At 40.6% G+C, this 24827-nt stretch overlaps 1 protein-coding gene across 5 annotated transcripts in view; it reads left to right on the top strand.

Moving 5' to 3' along the window:
* MME (membrane metalloendopeptidase) overlaps positions 1 to 19597 on the top strand; it is a 78854-nt gene extending 59257 nt beyond the window's left edge. For 4 of the 5 annotated variants that reach the window (XM_087430364.1, XM_087430361.1, XM_087430363.1 and 1 more), the window contains 7 exons: positions 1250 to 1308; positions 6661 to 6780; positions 8144 to 8277; positions 8396 to 8461; positions 11436 to 11531; positions 11874 to 11950; positions 18395 to 19597. In XM_087430364.1, the coding sequence (XP_087286490.1) occupies positions 1250 to 1308; positions 6661 to 6780; positions 8144 to 8277; positions 8396 to 8461; positions 11436 to 11531; positions 11874 to 11950; positions 18395 to 18494 (652 nt within the window). In that variant the 3' untranslated portion in view covers positions 18495 to 19597. The remainder of the gene's footprint in view (positions 1 to 1249; positions 1309 to 6660; positions 6781 to 8143; positions 8278 to 8395; positions 8462 to 11435; positions 11532 to 11873; positions 11951 to 18394) is intronic. The other variant, XM_087430362.1, reaches the window with a different exon arrangement.
* The last annotated feature ends 5230 nt before the right edge of the window (positions 19598 to 24827 follow it).

Here is a 24827-nt window from a genome sequence, read left to right as displayed (position 1 = left end):
TTTTAGGAGATCAAAACAGGACCACCTCTCACGTCCCACCATAGTCGCTGAAATTGCAGCTGAAGTGCTGACGGGGGCAGCTGACTCTCCTGCTCTCCTGGCCCAGCAGGCTCTGGTTTCACCTCCCTGGACGAGTTGCCCCTTCCGGGAGTACGGTCATAGTCGCCTCAGGGCCTGCCGCCTGGAAGTGGAGTAATGCAGTGAGGCCGTTAGAGAGTCTGTGGTTGTCGTGAGTGTGTGTGACAACCTTTAGGGGGTCACCTGAAGTTAACGTGGCCGTTTTCAGTGAGTGTGTAAGGATGGACGTGATGGTCCATTAAGATGTGGATGTTACTCCTATTGCACAAAGTGTTTGATGGCTGTTGACCTGCAGCCTTTGTGACGTCTGAGCAGAAAGGCATGGGACATGGGCACCCTTCCTTTCGCTTACCCTGCCCCGGAGTTATTGCCTGGAGCTGTTTTTTTCTGTTTTCTCATTCAGTCTCAGAGTTATTTATGTGTCTTTCTCTTCTCAACTAAACTAGAATCTTCTGAAGTTATGAACTGTATTTTATAAAATCTAGATTCCGTACACAGCCTAAGTCATGGTATACACAGACAGACAGACAGATCTACTTACAAACCAGGATTTCATTTTACAGTGGTCACAGAAATACACCTTTGCTTAATTAGTTGGAATGTCACATTTTTTAAAAATAACTTTAAATGGCAATCATCGGAGGCACGTTACCCGAAGGTAAGTACCTGCCAGAGGGACATTTGAGTCCCCCAGAAAGCTCTTTGTCAACCAGGAATTTAAAATTTTTAAATGTACTTGAATCTGAAGTTTAACAACCTGTACCTCAATATTCTGTCAGCTGCTTCAGAATTATTAGCATAGTTACCTAGTATGGGAACATAAAGCTAAACACATTTCAATATAACCTTAATCCATTGCCTTAATCCAATATGACCTTAATCCATTTCCAAAGAGATTCATTTGAATGGGTTTTGTACTGTGAGATGCCTCCATAAAAATTCATGCAAATGAAATAACAGATTGCAGACCTGAATACATTCTGATTTTTCAAAGAGTGGATATACTTTCAAATGTGCTCTCTCACCTAGTGAGCTAATTGTAATTTGTTGATGGTATTTCAAACAGAAAGTTAAGACTTGTCTAGGAATACTAATAATGCTTTTATTGTGGTGGGCAGACTGGGTCAGATAATGCAGTACCGTTTGTAATGAGTTCTTGTGTTTTCTGTAGGTGGATAAGCGGAGCAGCTGTAGTCAATGCATTTTATTCTTCAGGCAGAAATCAGATAGGTAAGGTCCATTCCTAAATAATTCTTGAATATTTTTCTGTTGTTCCTGACCCATAGTGAATTGCTTGACCAATTTGTAATACTCCCCATAAAAGCACAGCTCAGGCTGAGTTATTGATTTACTGAGTATACTCCTTGAAAGTACATGTGTCCATTTGCCTCTTTTCGCTATAATAGCAAAATTGAGATTAGCACAAGTCACGTTAAGTAGTTTTGTTCTTTTACGTTCTTCTCATTTGCAGCTGCATGGTTATCTTGTGTCTGAGTATCTTATTTCTAAATGCTGTTTAAAGTCCCTTGTATCTCCATAAAGTTATATTGACTTTAAGACTTTCTAAACATCAGCATCTTAAGTGGTTTAAGGTTCCAAGAGCCAACTTTCAGAGATCCAGTTTTCCTGGCAATTCTGTATGCTTGCTCTGGTGGAGACACTCCGGTATCATCTTTTTTCTAGAAGACTCCAAGAGGCTCAGAAAGCTGAAAATCTGTTATATGAGATTGAACCATATGAAATTGTGTTTACTTAACCACTTTTGATCAAAAAAGAAAAAAAATGTCATAGTTCACTAATAGTAATATCACAGAAATATGCATAGAATTAATACACGAGTGAATGTTGTAGTGGATAACTAAATGACTTATATAACAAGGGTATATTTTTTCTCTTCTTGGGAAGACCTTGACATCTTTACACTCTCTCTTAAGTATCATATAAATGGAGCCACTTTTTCTAAGGGTTTTCAGTATGTAGAAAGACACCCAATAATGCCGTACTCCCAGATGTGTTCTGAACAACAGTACAGTGGCTCTCCAGGTGGGCTCATCCAGCCCTTCACTGCTGAATGTGGTCGACAATCAAGAGGGAAGGTGATTTCAGCATTGTCCCAGACTACTCTTTTTATATCTGAGTTGGCCCTAAGCCTCATTTTTCTTGAATTCTGTTACTAATTAGAATAGAAATGATGGAAAAACCTGCAAGATTTTTACCATTGGTTAAAAAATAAACTTTAATATAACTTTTAACCCTTATTTTATTTTAAAGTTTGATGGTACCTTTCTCCTTTGCTTTTAAGCCTAGGAAGAGTTAGTTTAAGAAGATATCTACTTTTTCTTCCAGTATTTTTATTTTTGAACTAAATCCTTAATCCATCTGGAATTTATTTTGGTACATGAAATAAAAATGAATTATATGAAGTAATCAGAAAAGATTGTCTTTTTATAAGATATAGATAATAAGTAAGGCATGCGCACTTGGGTTAAAATCAGTGAGGACAAAGTCTAGGCTAATACATTTCCCAACTAGTGAAATGATTACCTAAACCCAGACCAGGGCCTGCTTAATGATCTACTCGGAACCTGTGCAGTCCATCCTTTGGAATGTTCCCAGAAACCATTCGGACCTTTTCTTAGAAGTGCCTTTGTCTCTGGATGTCTTCCCTTTGAAGACCTCTTTTTGACCTCCAGTAGCTCTGTCACTGTGAGGTCTGTTCCATTCTAGCCTTGGACTTAAACAGGATCATTAACTTTTGATGGAATCCCAAGGCATAGCGAGGCAGCCTGGACTTTGGTCCCTCCTTAGGGTAGACTGAAGGATAGAGCTTCGTTTTAATCCAACTCAGGAAGGAGCGTGGATCCTCTCAGACCTGGTGCTGATTCATCCCAACAAGAAGAGCCAGACAGACTCTCTGCAGGACTACTGTGGCATGTTCATCTCTTCAGCCCTTCCCTAGAGCAGATCCATACAGTTTAGGTCAAGACAGGACCTTGTTTGGCTCTGAATTAACCCATATCCCTCGAGCTGGCTCAAGCTTGGTCCACATCAGAGACTCCCTGATCAGAGAAGCCCTGGGAATGTTCTCATTTTGAATTTAATACCCTCAAACCAAACAAGCACACAGCAAAAGGTAAAAGTGGCCTAACATTTCTCAAAGTAGACAATTATCCTCTGGATAACCAAGCATTGTCTGTAATAAGCATTCTTAATATATAAGAAAGACTTTTTAAAGATTCTCAAGATAAATTCACCCAGTGGAAATATGAAATCCAAAAAATTATTAACCTCTTTTTGTAAGCTTGTCTGATAATAACAGCAGTTCAGAGAAAGGGAACGTGTCATGAAGAAGAGCAATCTTTGACATGTGTACGTTTTCTCTTTGACAATTCATTTAAATCTTTAAAATGGGGATTGTCTTAACTAAAAATAATTGAAGATCCAGATCTCCGTCTTTCTTCTTGATAGAAGAGTGTATGTGTGTGTGTATACATACACAGATATGTAACTTTTGCAACGCTATCTTAGTGGAGTTGGTATCATGTGCATTACACAATTAGAACTAGTATAGAACAACATGTATCTCGTAAATGACCCTCCCACCCTCACACAAATACCCTAAATTAGATCTCATACAATTTCTCATGGGATTGGTCTTTCTGTGTTATGATAAAAAAGAACGTGTTTTATTATCATGTAGGGAGTTATTCATATTAATAATTTCTACTTCTTAACTCGATTCCCACCACTTTTTGTCAGAACTCACACATGTAGGCTACATTCCAATTTTTATGCACCCCGCCACTTTACATCAATAAACAAGTTAACTTCCAGGGCAGGAAGGCATACTGAAAGTGTTTCAGTCACTGGTTCCTCTTCTTGCACATTTGCCCCATGGAGCTCTAAAAACCTTCCATGCCAGTAGGAAGGTTGCATCTGAATGCTTTGTCAAATGATCCAGGTGCTGTTGCATCATCTTATTAAACCTTAAAGTCTTGTCCAAGGAAATGATCAAGTCAGATGGGAAGTCTTACTACTGCTGCATTCTCTTTTTTCATTAACAGTGTAATTGTTTTTTTCAATTTTAGGAAATTTCTGGATTATTTGGTGTATTCAGCCTGGGTCGTCTATGACTACTTTGAGATAGTTACATTTTCTAAAGTTGTCTTACTCTTGGGAGTCTTATTTTCAGAATTGAAAAAAAAGAGTAAATGTGTGCAAACATATTACTATTCCATTTAGTATAAAAAGAATGTTTAATATTTTTCCAACAAAAATGGATTTTACCTGATTGCAGTCTTGAGCTTTATAACAAAGATTCTAAAATTGAATCACTGTGTAGCCTTAAAAAAATAAACCAGGGAAGCGAGGCGGTGGTGGACGAGGAGAAACACAGTCTTTTGTTTCAGGGGCCACTGACTTATTTAATTAACTAACTTGTTGACAATCGTGAACATAAAGAATGCACAACTAAGCTGTTGGTTATTATCAACAGTTGTGAAGTCTACTAGAAACAGTGATAAGGCGAATGGGAAAAATCCTCATCATGAGATTCAGCTGACAGAGTAGAAGGAGAAATCATAATTTGCAAAGCTGAACTTGAAGATAGTATTTAATATGAGCCATGAAAATCTTAACACTTGCCTGAAGAATAGCATATCAGGGTATAATTAAAGCAGCAGGATCTTTACAGTTAATGTTTAGTCTTGCTAGCACATTTCATAAAAGCATTTTATATAATGGGTGGATTTTAATCAAAGTACATAGTGTGGGAGATCGTGTTCACTTTAAGTTAATAAAGTACTGCACATAATTTTTATACTTTAAGCTAAAAATAATTTCTTGGCACTGTTGATAGCTCAGGCAGCTACATGTGAGGTATAACTTTCATCAAAATTCTTCAAGGGCAAAAGTATTTTTTTTTTATTATTTTGTCATTTTTAATGTTATGACAACTTTCCAGATTTTTTTTAAAGGTCTGGAGAGAATTTAAATTGCCCAGCATATTTTTAAAGTCTCCTCTCTACATATCTAATATTTATCCCTGAAACCCATGCGAGGCTGTGTCAGATTCACTCCACCTGAAAAGAGGAGAAACAGATCTTACATTTCTGAACGCCAGGGCCCGTCTCTTGAATTCTTGGCATCCCACACAGCAGTGGCCCGGGGCTTTGCATGTAATAGGTGTTGATACTAAAGATTTTTTTTCGATTACAGAACATAATGTTTCAGTTATTCAGTGGATGCTGGAGTTTTAAAACATGGATGATAAAATTATGAGGGAGGCAGAGAAGTAGGAGAGGCCATGGAGTTGAAGGCCAGGAAGAAGAAGCCGTATTTAGTTAGAAAGCAGTGAGAGCCATCCAAGGGCGTGTAGCAGGCGCGTGATGATGACGAGAGTGGCACTTGATCTGACTACAGGATCGTTCAACTTAGGATAGATTATATAGGACGTGGGAAGACCAATTAGGATGTTAAGTAATTCTTAAGGCAAGGAATGCGAGTGTGAACCCGGATGGGGGCAGTAAGGCTAATGGGAGAGACAGACAGAAGGATCCACTGGAAGGAAGGTGCATGACCTGCTCTTTCCCTAAGTAGACGGTGTAAGACTCTGAGATGAGTAGAAGATGTTCACTCTGAGCGACTGAGACCCTTAAAGTGCCTTTAGCAGGAATAATAAAGTCAGGAGCCTGATGGCATAGAGGGGAAAATGATGAGTCTGAATGTTTGACACATGAAATTTAAGGAGTTTGTGAGACGTCTAAGTGTAGAAAGTTAGCACACCAGCGTACATGTCAGGGTAGATGTATAAAAATTATGTTATTTGTTTATTTACCACGGTCTTTAGGACACTGTAGTAAATTCATTATTCATTCATCATGGATTATTCATTTATTTGTCACATTTCGTAAGCGCCTGTTATGTTCCAGACACTGGTCTAGTTTTAGGTGCTAGAGATAATGAACTGAAAACACAAATGGACTCAAAAACAAACGCTCGTAAGTACAGACACACAAATCTCTGCCCTCAAAGGGCTAATAGTTGAGATGCTGTTGGGGGGAGGCAGACAAGAAAAAGAAGGACGACATCCGTAAAGAAGGAAATCAGCAGTTATAAACGCCTCCATGGCAGTAGAATAGGGTGACGTGGTTGAGGACACCTTTGATTGAGTGGCTCTGTTTATTTAATAAGCTGTTGTTGATGGATAAATGTTAGAGATAATATTAAAATACAACGTGTGTTATAAACTAACTATTTCTCCCAAATATTCACAATGGGAAAAAGACCTTCTGAACAAAGATGATCATTTTCACTGCTCTAAACTCCTCACAGCAGAAAGCAGTCTTAGTAGAGACTATAGAGTGAATTGTGATTCTAAATCGTGGAGCGTGGTGCCACTCTGAGATTGACTCTGTTGTATTGATAAAAAAAGACCTGCTTTCGTTTCTGTCATGGAAGATTTTTGTATACAGTTGACTCAAGCGGACATACTGGAACGGCATAGCAGTCAAGAGGCACAGCCCAGGCCCGCCCTCCAGAGTAAAGCCTCAAATCCTCTCTAACGGCCTTCTTTCCTCACAGTCTTCCCGGCTGGCATTCTGCAGCCCCCCTTCTTCAGCGCTCAGCAGTCCAACTCATTGAACTACGGGGGCATCGGCATGGTCATAGGACATGAAATCACCCATGGCTTCGATGACAATGGTAAGGTGCACTGACACTCTCCTTTGGCTGAGAAATACCCTAATAAACCTGATTAAGAGGTATTATAATTTGTCAGTACAAAAACACATTTATTCATCAATGTATCATTGGCCTAATAATCACCCCACTCTTAGTGTTCCTTTTAAATTGTTGCTTAAGAAGATAAGGAATTTCTGGTCTTCTTCCAGAGTGAGGTAAGCAATGTGTGCTTTACCCTCTGAGAGACAAAGCAAATATTCACATGGAGAAGACACCGTGAGGTTTGTCAACACCAATGATAATGTTTTGTCTTGTTTCATGATTGTTCATGTCTTATCTCTCCAGACTCTTACAGGGCACAGTCCGTGTCCCAAAATCAGATATAAAATCAAAAAGGAAGGTTCCCATAAGTCTCTTACACACAGGTTGTCAGGGGCTGCTGCTTCTTTTTGCATCTTATACCTACCGCCCAGTGCAGGGCCTTGCACGCAGGAGGCACTTAAATGAGCGTATGCTACCCCAAGTAGCCAAACAGATTTAGAGTTTCAGTGAAATTTGAGATGAATAGAAGTAAAGACATGAGGTATGTAAGGAGGTGATAGTTGATGCTGTGACAAAGATTGGTTCACAGTGGAAGAAAATGGGAAGAGAACAATAGAGAGAACATAATTAGGCCTTAACTAGACCCAGCCTTAGAGAGCCAGAGAAAGGAAAGGAGACGGGGAGCGTGCGTTTAAGAAGGACTTAGTAGATGCCTGTTGACTCAGTGAACTACACAGCAATCTTCACAGGAAAGTACTGACGCTCCCCTGCTTTTTGTAAAATGGAAAAAAGGTAGGGGCACATAGAAAACTTCCTCAGGGTTACGAAGCTAGGAATTGGTGGCAGCAGGATGTGAGCTTAGGTAGTTTGTCTTCACAGCTTTTCTCTTGTTCACTACATCATAGATAACTATTAAAAAGATGATAAAATTAAGTATTAAAATCTATGACATACGTAAATGCTGCGGTAGCTCCAGAAAGGGAAAGATCAGTGTAGCTGAGGGTTAGCAAGAAAACTCCAGGAGGAAACTGTGAGTCCACGATGTGTCATGAAGGTTTGCGGCTACGAAATGAAGGCCAGAATAAAAATATCACCCTTTTTAAAGTCTCAAAACGTCAAATTAAACAGACTTGGTTTGGGTGAAAACCGTCCAATAGAAACAAGGCGTGATTTCAGGAGTGTTTGTCTGGTGGCCCTGGCTGAGGTGTCAGGAGCCAGGCAGGTGACCGTCTGGATCAATACTGAGGCAGGTCGCGAGAAGGCCCTGGCAGGCCGGTTTCATCCATTCTGGATGAGGAAGGAGGTAACGAGTTCCCATTTTACTGAAATAAATGTATTTCAGGCAGAAATTTTAACAAGGATGGAGACCTCGTGGACTGGTGGACTCAGCAGTCTGCAAATAACTTTAAAGACCAGTCCCAGTGCATGGTGTACCAGTACGGGAACTTCTCCTGGGACCTGGCAGGCGGACAGCACGTACGTCATCAGCGTTCTCGTGAAAAGTTTTAGATATGTTCAATCTTAAGTGAATTATTGATGCTTTCTTAACAATCTGAATGCAGTTAAGGGTCTGTAAGCATCTTTTTTTTAACAGCTCAATGGAATCAATACCCTGGGAGAAAACATTGCTGATAATGGAGGCATTGGCCAAGCATACAGAGTGAGTGATAACATTTTCTTCCCATTTTAGTGGTTGCAGTATGTATTTATCACATTTAATCATTCATTTAAAGCCTTTTGCAAAAAGCACATGTAATGGAAGCATTAAACAATGAATAGAAAATGGAAAATACACCGGGAGAAAGGGGACGGTAAATATGGTAACCAGAGGGGCAGTACTGCTGTGTCTGAGCTGAACAGCAGTATCTAAGCCCCCAGGAAGCCAAGGAGAAGAGGAAGCATGGAGTGTTAACGTCAACAGAAATGAGGAGACGTGAGTTCCACAGACGACACAACATTTTTCTAAGAAATAATCTCTGAAATAGATTTTTTTTTAGAACAGATGCCCCAAGAAAAGGCTTATTTTAGAGTCATCGATCAATGTACTGAACAAGACCCTCAGTTTCACAGCAGGGGAAGCAGCATTTGGGACCATAGTGAGCATAAACCACAGGTGTAGTATGAAAGCCCAGTCCAGTGGCAGTGACACCGTGAGGGACTGAAGTGATGCGGTGCCGGCACGTGGCCTTGTGGCATCCAGACTGTTATACCCAGAGGAGCGTGTCGATGGGCTACCCCTCAGAATCTCGTTTAGCTGTCCACTTGTTCGTGCATCCCACAAACGCTAGTCGAGGGCTTTCCTGTGTGTTTGGCACTGTTCTCAGTGCTGGAGATACAGCTGCAAACCTCCCATAGAAGATGTCATTATCTGATGATTTGAACAAAGGTTAGAAGATTGGTCTAGTAGATGCCATGTGCACAAGAAAAAGTAGGAATTTTCACAAGAGTGGAGGAATACGGGTCTTGGAAGCAACAAGGAGGAGTGAGGTAGTTTTGAGACCTTCTTCCAACCCTGAGGTAGCCCACAGGTGGGAAAATATGCAGAGTCTCCTTGAGAGCGTACAAGGGACAAGGTGTCCCCAGATAGAAGCAGGCTTCTCTAAGACAAAGGTTGCATGGAGTGGATGAGGATGAGGGTTATTTGTTCCCCATAGAAATGTTTGGGTAGAGGGGAAGAGGAGAGCCTTGGTGGTTGGGTCAGGAAAGAGGGAGCATCAGAGCAGTGTGGGACAGATGGCTGTGGCCTGTGACTCCACAGTGGCCGGGATGATCAGAGTGTGAGGCCTGGGAGATTAAGCAGGCTGCAGGGTTTCCAAAAGAATGAGTCCCGGCCAGGTCCTGGGGAGGACGGGCTGCTGCTTCTTCGCATGCTTGGGGATTTTTTTACTGGATGCCAGACGTGGCACATCCTACCTCTTTGAGTGCTGGATATTTTTGTTTTCCTGTAAGTATTCTTGAGCTTTATTCTGGGACACAGTTAAATCCCTCAGAAGTGGTTTGATCCTCTTGGATCTTGCTTTTACAGCCTGTTAGGTGGGACTTGGATAGTGTGCAGTCCAGGGACAGTTTTTCCCACTGCTGAGACGAGACCCGACCGTGGGAGTCCTGAGGGCTTCCAGTCTCTCCTGTGTGAGCACCGGGCTTTTGTCTCTGATCTTTTGGTGGCCCCTCGCCTGGCTGTGGGTCGTTTGCTCAGGTGCACACTCACGCTCTCAGCTGGACACCTGAGTGAGCCTCTGATCTCAAGACCCTTTGTCTGCAGCTCTCTCCACTTCAGCGCCCTGTCCTGGGTGTCCCTGAGCTCTCAGCTCCTTCTCCTCGACTCAGGGAGTCCCTTGGGCTCCAACTGGGTTTCCCTTCTCTGCGCTGTATCCTGGAAACACTCAAGGCGACAAGCTGGGCCAGTTATTTGTTTATGTCTCACAGAGATTGATGTCCTTTTTGTCTGATGTCCGTTGTCATGCAAACCATCATTTTATATATTTTGTCATCCTTTGGTTGTTTCAGTGGGAGGATATATCCGGTCCCTGTCACTCCATCTTGCCTGAAAGTAGAAGGCATTGGCACTCTTAATACTCCCATGGTTTTCTAATATACAGCCAGATTAAGAATCACTGCTGTAAAAATTGGCCAAAATCTGGGTTGATGGTCTTCCATGGAGGTCCTCACCTAAAACAAGCACAGAATTATTATAAGGAAGCAAATTACAATTGTGCAAATATTTTGTTATGTATGAAATCCTAACATCTACTGCCTTGTCCCCCGGCTAGATTGTGAGCTCCCCGGGAGAGAGCAGGCTCCCCAAGTCCCCAGTGTCTTTATAGAGTAGAGACTCAATAAATCTGTGCTAATGGCAAGTAGGAAGATATGCAATATACCTTCTGCTTATCTAATTGATCCCTTTCCTTTGTATTAAATTGGAAGTAATTCATCTCAGAAAGTTGACTGTCAATCTCTTAAGTATATTTGGTACAAAAAAACTACATTTTTCAGTAGTCTCCATAAATCCTTAGAATTAAGAACATTTTCTGACATTCACGTAACCTAAATTTCTTATTCCTAATGTAGCTGAGGTTCAGTCTGTTTTGCCCTGTCTTCAGGGGGCCACAATAATTGCTCATTCTTATTCTTAGAACCATAGGATACTAGGCCTCTAAAAGATCTCAGGAGAATCCCTTGACTTTTGACGAGAATCACCCAACGAAGTCTGGTGCAAGTCTATTTTGGTGTGTCTATTTTGCTAAGAGTAATAACCAAGCCAGACACAGCAGTTACAGACTCCCTTGGCAATCCGTTCTTCCAACGAGCTGGACTTATCCATCCATCTCTAGAACAACATTTAGATCAGGTTTCATCACTTATCTAAGTCATGCTTTCATTCAGCTGACATTTATTGATCATCTGACATGTGCTAGGCTCTTGTCATCTGTTAATCAGTATCCTGTTCTTGTCAGGGCATTTGTAAATAAATTCTAGTTTTCTTTCTAATCCATGAAATAGTTATAGGTTGCCATATCTAAATATGATGATTCTGATATAAAACATTAATTACTTGGTTACATGGTCTTTTGCATAGATTTATATATAAATTTAGAAATTATAAACATCATGCTTCTATTTCATTAACTGCCTAGGCCTATCAAAATTATATTAAAAAGAATGGTGAAGAAAAATTACTTCCTGGACTTGACCTAAATCACAAACAACTGTTCTTCTTGAACTTTGCCCAGGTATCGTATCTTTCTTGATTGACAGATATGAAAATCATTTTGAGTTATAATTTCATAGTAAGTTAGATATTGCATGCTGAGTTTTCTCGTTTTAATCAACTGTGGCAGAGCATTTGACTTGACCAACTTTCGTTGTGTATGACAGACTGTCAGATCACATTCATGGGAATTATATTTCTGATTGCCTATCACTGAGCATTATTTGAAGAGTAAATGGTTGAGGAATGCAGAATTCCAATTTAATGTTTGCAATAGGAAGGTTGCTTTTCCCCTAGTCTGCCCAAACAAATAATCCTTGACTGAACCTGAGCGTACTGGTTTCCTTTTCTGTCCCATCCCTAGGTGTGGTGTGGGACCTACAGGCCAGAGTTTGCGATCAATTCCATTAAAACAGACGTCCACAGTCCAGGCAGTTTCAGGTACGTGGGTTTGAACAGCAGTCAACGTGCTCCAGAATTGGCTCCATTACTTCCAAATTCGGAAATTGGCTTTTTCTAACTCTGATTCTATGAAATTTGGAAATCTGGTGTCTCTTTTTCTTTTGAGGGTCACAGATGGGATCAACAGAACACATCAGGGTAAATGTCATGTTTACACAAGCGTAGCCTTGACTCTCTTATCCTCAGAATATGCGTGACCCAGGCTCAGTGCTTGATGGATGCAACAAAGATGTCGCCTCGGAACCGTGGCTCTATTTAAAGCTAGCCCAAAGACATTTCTAAGAGGCTGTGAAGGGTTGAGGCCCAGATCCAAAGAAAGATTTCCATTCAACATAAAGGGGAACTTTCCAGTAATTGGAGGTGGTCCAACATGGAATAGTCAGAGCTCCAAAGCGCCCCCAAATCTCCAGGAGAGAGTTCCTTGAACAGTCCTTCAAGGATGCTAGAGAAAAGTGCTCTGCAGAGGGGAAGGTTGAGTTAGAAGATATCCAAAGTCCTTCCCAAATCAGAAAATCTGAGAGAACGTTGGATTGAAAGACAATCACTCTACCCAGTTTCTGAATGTTAAATCCTAGCTCCCTGTGTATCTATTCAGGACTAAATTCCTAATGCTGCCCTTCCCCTATAACACTTCATCATTCATTTGTTGATTAACCAGAGCCTCTGAAAAGCAAATTAAAAATTTTGTAGAGTGCTTAGAAGACAGAGTTTGAGAACAAAAGAGAAGTAATGGGCTGAATTTTAAAAGCCCTTCCTGAAATAGATGTGAATGTACTGCCCAGATCATTCACTCCTGGGGAAAAAAAACACATTCTATTATGAAACAAAATAGCACATTTACAAATTGAAGAATTTACTCAACTTTTTCTACTATCAGCGTCATGAACATCATTTAGTATTTGCCGTTACAGTTGCTTCAAAGTCATTCACTCAACACTGTTTGTTGTATGCCCACTGTGTGTATAATCCAAGGAAACTGAGTCTTGCTGGGACATCCAAATTAGCAGCTTTTTAGGTAATGAGCAACAAAAGTCCGTGGATCGATTCCCATCATGGTTTTTCCAAGTAACTTTTAGTTTTAATTTTTAGAGTTGTCTTTTTCCTTACTAAAGTCTTCAGAAGTTAGGGTATAAGAATCTAATTCTGAGGAGAACAGAGAATAGTTATAAGCTCATGCAAACCACCATAACAATCGGATTTGCCAAGGCTCTTCCCTCCATATCCCCATGAACTAAAGCATCTATCCACAAAAACCAAAGTGAATATAAGTAATATTATTGTAATACCTGGTACATCTGATATCCTCAGAGGCTGGGGGTTGCAAATTAATTAATTTTTTGGTAGCTAAAATTTGTCTTTTGAGTATCAACGTTTTTATCTTAACCACTGGATTAAAATTTCTCTGTTTAAAATACATTTTCTACCTTCCTGCCTTATTAGCACAGTATCCTGAACAAAACCTACTCTTTTTTTTGGCTGACAGACTATTGTTATGACTAGTAGTTATTGTTTCACTGTTTACTAGTTTAGTGAAATCCTCAAAAGCTAGAGTGGGGAAGTGTATATTTATTCCTACACTGAAGAGCCACCCATGGTGATACTTTTTGACTTTTCATTTTGGCTTTTTATTGGGGTTTTCCTGTCTGTTTCTGTCCTGTCTCTTGCCTGTTAACTCTGTTGCCTGCCTTTAGCCGTCCATTCCTCCACTCCGATTAGCTCAGAAAACGCATCCTTATTCTCATATGGTAAAAATGAACACAAGCTTTGAAGTAGGACACACTTGAGTTCCACCTATGGCTCTGCCGTTTACGAGCTGTTAGCCTCTGTGTCTCAATTTCTTGATGAAAAAAATGAGGATTAAATTATCATGAGAGTTGCTGGGAGCATTAATGTTAATGTATCTGAGGTTCCTCCTAACATATATATGTTTGAAATTAGTACTAGGATTATTTTTAGATGAGAGAAGCATGAACAGAATAAGAATTCCTATGAATAAAGCATCTGGACTTTATTCCATTTCAGCTGGCAAGCCAGGGCTTTCTGTTGCTCATTTCTTACGTTGGATAGTTCAGAATATCTATAACTGATCACTGGCTAAATGATATATAGATAAATATGTAACCATTTTCTACCCCCAATTTTAAACTGAAAGCAATTTTATTATAAATATGTATAACTTTATATTTGTAAAAATATGTATTATTTTATTGTAGATATGTAAAATTATTTGTAACTTTCATTTTCTTTGTTCTGGCCCAAAAGATGCCTCTTTGAGTATTTTTCATTCATAACAAGAGCAGTATGTGTTGTTGTTTTTGTAAAGGGTAAATGGATTGCCAACCTTTTGTCAAGGAAATTATTATTTTCTCTGGAGGTAGAGGGATTTCCTTGGCAAAAGGTTGAGGTTACATTTAGTTTTGGAAACAGGCTGCTTCCTGGCTGTACAAAGTAGAACATTTTTTAAAGAAACTTAAGAACTAATAGACATTGAGTTGTTGTTGAAAATTGTGCATAGTGGTTTACGTAGACACGTTTCTAAAATGGAGGGAGATTTTGTGACCTTATGCTTATGTAGCCACAGTATTAAAAACAAAATGCAAAATATACTTGACATAAAGCTGACTCTATAAACCGTTTGTTAGATCTAAATTGAATCTATAAACCATTTGTTAGGTCTAAGCTGTAATTGTTTCCTTCTTTCTAACTAAAGTCTTACGTGCTTTAAAATAAACTTCTAAAACCAGTATTTAGAACAAAAGCATTTCCCCTTGATATTCTAGAAATTGAATCGGCAATTTAAATGACTTCTGTTTGGAAATCCAGTTTTTGTTAGCCATCCAGTCACTTCAGGGAACAGTTGTTATGATAATATTTACTATGCAACCTATAAACGGGTTTCTAAAGTTATTCAGATGTACTATTTCTTTGTGGTATATAAGGGTCTGATAGTTTTTAAAGCAAGTCCAAATAGACAGAATGATGTCAGTGTACCTGCAACTAAATGGTGGTGGTGCTGCTTCTGATGCGTAAAGGGCTTGATAGTGACCGACAGTGAGAAGAAAGGGCACTTAATAGAACTAACACCTCCAATAATGCAGGAATAAAATCATCCACAGCTTAATTTCTAATACTTTTGAAAGACCCTCCTGACTAGTCTTTTATGTAGACATTTTCAAGTAATATGGCTATTTTATTCCTCATGACTTCATGATTTAGCATGCTGAAGCTAAACCTTCTTTGAAAGACTGATGTTTTCTCCATTTACCTTGAATATTAGCATTGGCTTCTTGTATTTTGTGAACATCAGCGTGGATTTGGGTGAGCCGTGTAGAATTCCTGTTAGCACTTTAATCCTTAGCTCATACCTCGGAATCTATTCAGGCATTTATTTCCTTATGAATTTATATTGGGACAGATGCTGATCAATGTGACCTTACTTTAAAAGAATCATGAACAGTAATTAATAATAAAAATTGGAGAGTTTATTCATGAATGAAGCTAGTTAACCTTGTAGCCAAGTCATTCATTTAAAAGAAGTAACAAAAGGTTGTTGGAGGACTCATTGATTGCAAAAAGCTCATTCAGTAGTTCGAAAATCCAGTTAATTGCAGGCAGGGGTAGTCAGATACGTTATGGGAAATAGTCCATCCTTGGTCACATCATGGTCAACTCCATATCTCCTAGATGGCTTTGTTTTCCAGTTTTATCGAGAAATAATTGACATACACCCCTGTATACGTTTAAGGAGTATGGCAGGATAGTTTGACTTACATGTACTGTGAAGTAATTCCCACAGTAGGCTGGGCTAACATCCGTCTTCTCATATAGATACAGTAAAAAGAAAAGAAAAAGACGTTCTCCTTGTGATGAGAACTGTTAGGATTTTCTGTCTTAACTTTCCTGTACATCATACAGCAGTGTCAGCTGTCGTCGTCGTGTTGTCCATCACATCCCTGGGACTTATAAATAACTGGAAGTTGTACCTTTGACCACCTTCCTCCAATTCCCCTCCCCTACCCTCTGCCTCTAGGTGTTTTTGATACAAGTGATGATTTGCCAAGGGAATAAACAGCAGCAGTACAATAAAATATTTTATATAATCAAGTAAAAATTTCAAGTAAATCACTTTAAGAAATCATCAATAAAGCCTTTATTATCTTCTGTTATTATAAACACAAACACAAAAACTACATAGTTTTCATATAGCATGCAATTCATGTAAGTATTCTATGTAATATTAATGAACTATGATCCCACTCTTAGAGAAGGAGTTCGTTTTTATTGATAATGTATCCACTTTTTGAAATAGGTTATGTATGTCATCCACCCCAAGGTTTGGTGTTACAAACAACCAAACACTGAGTAGACCCCTAGGAATGTCGAGGAGCCCTGGCACACTGTGGACCTGATTCTCCAGAATCAGCTGTTGGGTGAAGCCTTTGGGCGGAGAGAGGAGACGGGTGAGAGGAGAGCTAGGGGCACGTCAGGCTGGTGTTGCTGTGTTGCTAACGCAGTGGTGTTTGGGGGGGACTTTCTTGTTTTGAGGTATGTTTTTTAATTTCTTTAATGTTTTTAGAAGAAATGTAGAATTACGGCATGGGTTTCGACATTTTTACTGAAGGACTTGTCTCTGTGTGATACATCTAAGACACAATACTTTGAAAGCGTTTAATAAAATAAAAACAGAAAAGAGCAGCTCTTCCCATTCTCCGGGAGCTTGCTCCTCAGTTTGAGAAGCTGCCAGGCCACCGTGATGACCATCCCTCAGCCAGCGTTGGGGCTTCCTCTGGTGGGAAGGGGATGGATTAAGTGAATCAAGCTCTCTCTAACTCAGAGTCCATGAGCCTGGAACCTAACGGACCAAAGAGCAGTAGGAATCCCTGATGTTGGAAACCTCTTTATTCCTACATATGTGGTCACTTTTGACCAGATATCAAGTGAATTTGTTCTTGAACTTTCAGATGCAAGACAGGACAAGTCGTTATTTTTTTTTAATCAAATTAATTCAAGCTCTGAGCTCCCAACCTAAGCCAGGAGGTGAGAAATCCAATTCCAGTAGTGTTCAGTGTCCTCCTTTCTGGGGTTACACAGGGATCCAGAGCATCACGCGGGCCTAGAAATTAGGGAGTAGCCTCCATCTCCAGCCTGCCATGGTCACTGCTGGCTTCCTTGCAGTCTGAGGGCTCCATCTGAAGTCTGCTGGTGTCTGCAGAGGCACGAAGTCCTAGAAGGAGTCAACCCCGCAGCCACCGGGAGTGCCTTTCCAGGGAGTGGGGTCGGCAGGAGCAGCGGGCCCGGAGGGCAGCTTGAGGAGTGGGCAGTCGGTCAGTGCGCTTGAGCCTTGAGGAACAAGATGTCAGTGAGGAGGCGGGGAAGGGAGGCTGGAGCTATCAGGACAGCGGAGGCGGTGGAGGGAGGCTGAATTTCCTTCAAGCCCCTGGAAGGTTTTAAGTAGGAAACTGAGGAATTTGATTTAAATTTTAAAAGATCCCGGGGACTGCCGTGTGGAGAACGTTGCAGGGAGAGAAGTGCTGAGATTCGTGCTCGTTCGCACTCTGCGCGTGTGGAGATCTCACCACATCAGTCTTCCTGCCACCCAGCCCGCCTGCCTCCCATACCTCCCCAGCCCAAGGGGGGTGTGGCAGGCGGTCCCCGGGGGAGGAGAGGGAAGGCGCTGTTGGGCAGATGTGGGATGTCACCTTTGCGTCTCTGTGCTGACCTGCCTCTCCCCTCGAGTGCTGCCTGCTGCCGATAGTGGGGTGATGGTGCTGTTTTTGCCCACTGGGGTCAGAGATAAGGGGAAATTGGCAACTTGCCCTTTCCAGTTATTCAGGCTGAATCCAGTTTCTGATATCTGTGGAGTTCTTTCGGAAAAAAAGAAAATAATTGTTATCTTCCCTGTTACATCAAGTCAACAAATATCTATTTAAAGTCTAATTTATTTAAGTTATTGTGTGAGCCCTTTCAAGATACGGTGAAAAATCATAATTTTTTTCTTTGACCAAACTCTTCTTATAACTAATTCCAAATATGAATTACTCATTTATTTTACAGACACGTATAGGGTGTTTATAAATTAACTCCCCATGACAACCTTAAGATGCAGGTAGTATTATTATGTGCATTCTATGGAAAAGGAAACTGAGGCACAGAGGCTAAGTAAATACAACTCGTAAACAGGATCCCGACCGTGTGTCCCTCTTCAAAACCTGTGCTCCTAGCTCCTGTAGTTTGTTACTTCCCCATTTAAGAATTCTGTTGATGAGAAGGAACAGACTCATTCTACCCAGTTTTTTTTTCCCTTTTAAACTATAAATTCCAAGTTCACTCACTTGGCCCGCATAGAGCAGTTCCACAGAGCGCACACATGGTGTGGACATGGGTGTCAGATGCTGATGGGACTTCTGTTTGTTTGTTTCACAGGATTATTGGGACTTTGCAGAACTCCCCCGAGTTTTCGGAAGCCTTCCATTGCCCCAAGGACTCGTACATGAACCCAGAAAAGAAATGCCGGGTGTGGTGACTTGCAGAAGGCACGCAGCCCTTGGCTGACTTCCCAACACCACAGAAATGGGGAACTCGACTAGAGAGAAATGGGCCCGGGGGTCACTGTAACTAAAGGGGTGGTCAGCAGAGAGCATCCACAGCTGGGAAGTCAGTTGTCCTGGAAAGAAAGGCATGAGGGAGGAGGGAGTCTAGTGTCCATCAAATCAGTCACTTGTCACTGTATAAATGAGGCTTAACCTCTAGAGATAATATGACCGTTCCTTTGTTTCTCATATAATCTGCCAGTTTGAGGTTCTCTCTTGAAAACAGTGTTGACCCCTTGAGGCAGACCAGATTTCTAATCACAAGGAGAAAGAGGAGGCTGGAGACCCCGTTGACACCGAAAGCACAGCAGTAACGAGAGTTAACAACACGCTGCCTGAGTCCTTATTTCTACTTTTATTTGCAACATTTACGGTCCTTCAAAACTTTTCCAAAGATTTCTTATACATATGGAGGCCTTGGGACTTAAGGCGGTTTTAAACTAATTTGCCAATCGTGAGTTAGGTCACTCTGAGATCATTTCATTTTAAGTGCTCTTAGGGCTAAAACGAGTGTCTAAAACTGCTGCTTGTTGTTCCTCCTTTGACTGACACTGAGATTCTCGAGGCTCCTGCAATTTTCTAAGCAATTTCTTGTTCTCTCTCTCTCAACGCTCGGTCTTTTTAAGAGATTTGTAGTAATGTATAAATAATAATTTTTATATTTAATTGTTAACTACATTTATGACTAATTGTTGTTATAGGTAATCATTGAATATTGAAGTTTCTGACCAAGATAAATAGTTATGAACCAAGATCTGTAAAGTGATGTACAGATGAAGATTTGAGACTTTTTAAACTTATAAATCATATTGATAAAAAGTTTTAAGCACAAACTTTGAGTTAAAAATTGCCATTGGACGGTTGTCGGAGGATGCGTAAGATCGTGGCTTAAGCAGGATTTTCAGAGTTAAAGCTGTCCCTCAGGTGGCTATGGTAAAGGGAAGACGGCGTCCGTGTAGCTCTGCGTCTCCTTATCTTTCCAGGTTTGTCATCTGATGGAAATACTTTGATAATAAATTGGAAGTGTGAGCCCATTCTCACTGAGCCTGTTGTGTCAGCCGTCCAGCTTTGGAAAGTGCGTTTCTGAACAGAAATGAGAGGCTTGGGTGCCTCTGGTGGACCCGCTTCTAAAATTCTAACTCGATAGAGTTCTGCGAGGGGCCTGTCGAGTCCTTGAGAGGAGCTCATCTCTGCGACTTTTCCTGTCCTGTTGGCTGGTTAAGCGCATTTCATTACTTGGTATTTTACAAAAGAGCTGCACTTCCAAAATCCTTATTTTTTCTAACAAAACATGAAAGTCAGGGAATTTCTATCCAAAACATGAATGTTGGTTTTCCTGCCTTTTGAAAAAGGCCTATTTACCTATTTTTATAAATTGTTACTGAAATATGACATATATACAAAAACTTCATGGACATAAGTGTACAGCTCGGTGAACACAGCCCTGCAGTCAGCACTTGTGAGAAAGAGAACACCACTGGCTCCCGAGAAGCCCCTTCTCCCGACTCTCGCTTTAGTTTTCCGAGGGCGACTGCTGTCCTGACATCTAATACCATACATTAGCTTTGCCCGTTTTTGTCTTTTATGTCGATAGACTCAGTCAGCAGGTATCCATGTGTGTCTGGCTTCTTTCACTCGGCATTGCAGCATGACCTCACCTGTACTGTTGTATTTGATTGTGATTCTGTGGTTGGCAGGACCTTGAGAAGTTTCCAGGTTGGGGCTGTTTCAGATAGTGCATTTATGAACATGGCTGCATATTACCATTGTTTTTTACTTGAGATTTTAGTGGACTAATTTCCACAAGTCCTTTTTAAAATTATTATAAATGTTGAAAATATAGTTTCAACCTAACTAGGGATATCCTTATCTCTTCCCCCTTTATCATCACTACCATTATCATGGATAATTCAAAGTCTACTTACGTGTGTGTTTCCTTAAAATAAACTTAAAGCATTCCTAAGAAATATTAGTAGTTGGAACAATGGGAGCATCCAGCTCTGAAGGGAACAACTATCTCCGAATTATTTAATTTCCGCCCTGTCAGAGCAGCTGAAGAACCACAGATGAAGAGTGACTGGTACAAATTACGAAAGGCACGAGACCCCCCACTGCTCGCTCTTTAAAATGTCAGGCTCCCATCCCTATGGAGGAACTGGAGTGAAATTTTCTGGGGAAAAAAAACCTCTACAGTGCCCGGATCGCCTGTCTCTAGAAATATAAGATTTTCTGGAGCTAAGGGATAGACGAAAGTTGGACTACCAATACCTCACCATCACTCACACATGCAGATGTCGTTAATTGTACACGCACTGTTGTTGAGTTGTATGGGGACTTATGGTCTCTCTCAACCACTCTTGTCAGATAAAATCTATCTGTAATCTCACACCTAAATCCAGTTTCACCGTGGCCAAATCCAGGTCAAGGAAAGAGGTTAGAAGCTGAAATACCAAGCCGTGGGTGTTGATGTCACAAAGGGATGAAGACGGGAAGAAGTTCTGACAACACCACGGGTAAGGAGTCTGCTCCATGCTGCAGTGTCTACGTGGAGTCTAGGTTCAAGGTGGAAAGGATCCTACCCTGGGAGAAGAGGCCTTTCCTATTCTAATCCTCTTCTCCACTCATGACAAAGTGACCTTGAGCATTCAATCTGTTCTCTGCGTTCCCACCTGAAGTAAAGAGAATTAGTGTCTGTCTAGTTCTCAGCAAGAGAAGGAGAAGGTGCCCAATGCTGCCTTCCTCTTAATCTGTCCCCCAGTTAAGAGCCGCTGGGAAAGGTCATCTCAAGACTCCCATGTGAGTGCCTGAGTCCAGTTAGACCCAGTGTAGTTCAGAGAACAAGGACCAAAGTGTCATTGAGTTTGGGTCTGTGCTGTTGTTAAGTTTTCTGGAAAGCCTTTATCATTCCTGTTGTCACAGACGGAGTCCTCCAAGGAGATGATAACTCTTAGTTTGGAACTAAGACTCCACCCTGCCACAGATGGAAAATCAGAAGTTCTGTGAGGTTCCGGTCTCAAAAACACAATACAAACACAAACATTTTTCACGTTATTGCTTTTGTGTCTAGTCAGCTGTGTTCCAACCTCCTCCCCCGTGTAAGCCCCACAGCTTTTGTGTCTCGGAAAATGTTAAGGCCAAATGAAGCTTTACCTCTGTAATCTACACTTTCTGCTAGCTTCAAATTGAATCATTTTAAAAAAGAATGCTATAAACTTTTACCAATATTTCTTGTTTTCACCACCCCATTCTTCCAAAGGTACCATAGTGTTCTGATCTGATTTGTTTTCACAAGTTCAGTGAAAATGTTGCCAAATGCCATAGGGAGTCACAAGCACAATCTGATGACTTAGGCAAGAACCAGGAGTGTCTGTGCACCGTCCCTGGACTCAGGGACTTTTGTGCACCATCCCTGGACCCAGGGACTTGACTTTGGTTGATCAGGTGAAGAGAGGAGCCACAGGTGACTGGTGGCACATGTTTACTGCATTCTAATCTTTTCTTTAACAATGTTGTCTCAATGTCAGCTCCTCTGTATTTTGCATTTCCTCTAAAACAGTGAGAAACACTACTATCATTTTCAATTTCGTAGCCCAACTGCTGCGCTTCTGTTTTGTTTGACAAAGCAGATCCTCTAGGTTGTGCAAGGGAAGGCTGGCAGGAAAACCAGCTTTGGCTCTTGCTGGAAATGGCAATGAGCTGTCAGCTTGGGCAGTGTAGAAGACTGTAAGTCTAGCCATTGTGACTAACTTTTATATTTCTGGATTTCTTTTCTACCCAGAAACTAACAATTTTTTCAGGTATCAGGCATATTAACATCTGATTCCACTCCTATAAATGCACTTGCTGTCATCTCCAATCTGATCATCTCAAATCATAATACACCCTAAAAGTTTACTCTGTATCCAGGAAGACAAAAATGGGGTCAAGTACCTGGATTATCAATTACCCTGGTGTAAATCCTTCAACACATGTGCCATCAGTGCTCTATGTCCCCAGAACTATGGCATCAAAGATATAATGCCAAGATGTTCATGGCAGCTTTATCTATAATACTAAAAAAACAGGGAGAAAAAACTAAATAGCAGAAAATGTTCAGATTTGTTCAAAGAAAGTATCAAAAGGATGCAGTGTTGAATATGTATTATGATTTCAACTCTGTTAAAATATTATTGCATAGAAAAAGAGTTGGAAGAATATATGCCAAAAATTAACAGGGAATGTCTCTGGTTGATGGTATTACAGGTGATTCTTATTTCCTTTCTTTCCCTGCATTTTAAATATTTCTATAATGTGAAAACAGTACATTTTAAAAGTCACTTAAAAATGTTATTTGGAAGAAAGGATGAAGAGAGAAAATATGGAAGGGAGGGGAATGAGGGGAAAATTCACCAAAAAAGAGAAATATAATTCCCCTGAATTTAAGATGTATTATATTTAAGAAGCTATTCAGTTTGGTATCTCGGTGAACTGGGACCTGAGGAATTCGTGCAGAGGATCTGGGTCAGGAGCTCCCCACTCCCTCCAACGGGCCAGATCTCAGTTTTACAAGGTGGCTTACTGCCGAGTAGGGGAGTTTCCAACAGGTGGACCTTCCACTGACTGTGTTCGAAGTGGTTCTGTGAGGACAAAGCATGTGCTCTAGAGAGTGTGTTCCAGGGTTTCTTTCCCTGAAAATGCTAAAGGGTTGACTGGTCTGGCCACACTCTCCACCTGGTCTCTCCCAACACAAAACCCTAGCATTGGCCAAACTCTGACCAAAGTTGAGGATACAGCCTATGACACAGCTAATTCTAGGTGATTCTCTGCCTGTATTTGACTTTGGTTGAAATTGTGAAAATCCAACTCATGCTAGTTTAGCCAAAACTGGAGATTAAGCTGACCCACGTTACCAAATGTGGGGCAAGCATGAGTGACTGGGCCCTCTTTCCACGAGTCTGTTGTCGCAGACCAACTTTCTCCAAGAGGAAGCCGCGATAGTCACCCATGGCCAGGCTCAGAGATTCCCTGCCTCCTTCCCAGGGGAAGGGCAGGCTCTGACTGCAGTCCACACTTGACAAATCCTAGAGGAAACCTGATGGGCCCATTTTGGAAACATGCCTACCCCCCTGGATAGGGCACAGGCAAGTGGGATGTTGTAGAAACTATCATCAATCCCCTACAGAGTCGGAGAAGGGCGGTTTTCCCAAAAGACAAAAAACACCATTCCTAGAAGAGAAAGAACAAGAAATCAACGTCCAGAACACCAGTGACACTGGGTTTTTAGACTGTACATATTAAATTTTGAATAAATGAGAACTTTAATTTTGTTTGACCAAAATGAAGACATTATACATTTTAGTTAGACTTAATATTTAAGAAAATTAAAAGTCATCAATAAAAAAGGATGGGAAGGAAGAGAAATAATACTTATTATTTATTGTGAATGAGGCACATAATTTAGGTTGTTCATGTCAAGTTTCCATTTAGTGTAATTAACCTGTGAGTTAATGTTAGTACCCCTATTTTACAGATGATGAATTTGAGTTTCAGAGAGGTTAACTGATTTGCCCAAATTCATACAGATAGCGAATGACAAGGCCAGGGACCAAACCAAAGTATGTTGAAGTCCAAAATCTGTATAAATTCACCATCAAAGCTCTGTACATCACTGTAAAATGCATTTTGGCCAATCAAAATCAACGCATTTGTAGCTAATAATTCCCAAAACATATATCTTTTATAAAGAACAATATATTTTCCAATTTATTTTATTACTTTACATAAGCCTTTGTTGTTTTTAAAAGAACATTAAGTATTTTAAACAATTGTATCAGTAAACACTTATTGAACATCTGCTGTGTTCAAGGTTCTGTATTAGAAGCAAAAGTAAAAATAGCTAGAAAGGAAAAACGAGATGAAGTAATATTCTTTGGTTGGCACTACACTTGCCTATGACACCCAGTCACTTGTTCATTGATTCGTTGATGGGCCCCTCTTATAAAGTCTGATGCACTATGTCACAGGTAAAGCACCATTAGGAGATAAAAGTAAATGAAAACAACTGCCCTTTTAGTACAGTGGAGACACTAAAAATATACACAAACATTATGCAGTGGAATGTGTGATATGCCAATAGATAGAGAGAAAATGAAGTTGGAGAATTCAGGGGAATTTCCTTTCCTAGCATGCCCAAGACATCCCGGAGGAAGTAACACTTAAGTTGCATTTGACAGTGTGGATGGATTTTGACAATTGGGGAAGGAGGGAAGGAAATATTTCAGCTAAGT

Source organism: Ceratotherium simum, chromosome 5 (assembly GCF_057802395.1).
Source record: "Ceratotherium simum simum isolate JZ-2026a chromosome 5, ASM5780239v1, whole genome shotgun sequence".
NCBI classification, from domain to species: Eukaryota; Metazoa; Chordata; class Mammalia; order Perissodactyla; family Rhinocerotidae; genus Ceratotherium; species Ceratotherium simum.
The sequence above is the reverse complement of the archived record's forward strand: the minus strand, read 5'-3'. Positions and strand labels throughout refer to the sequence as shown.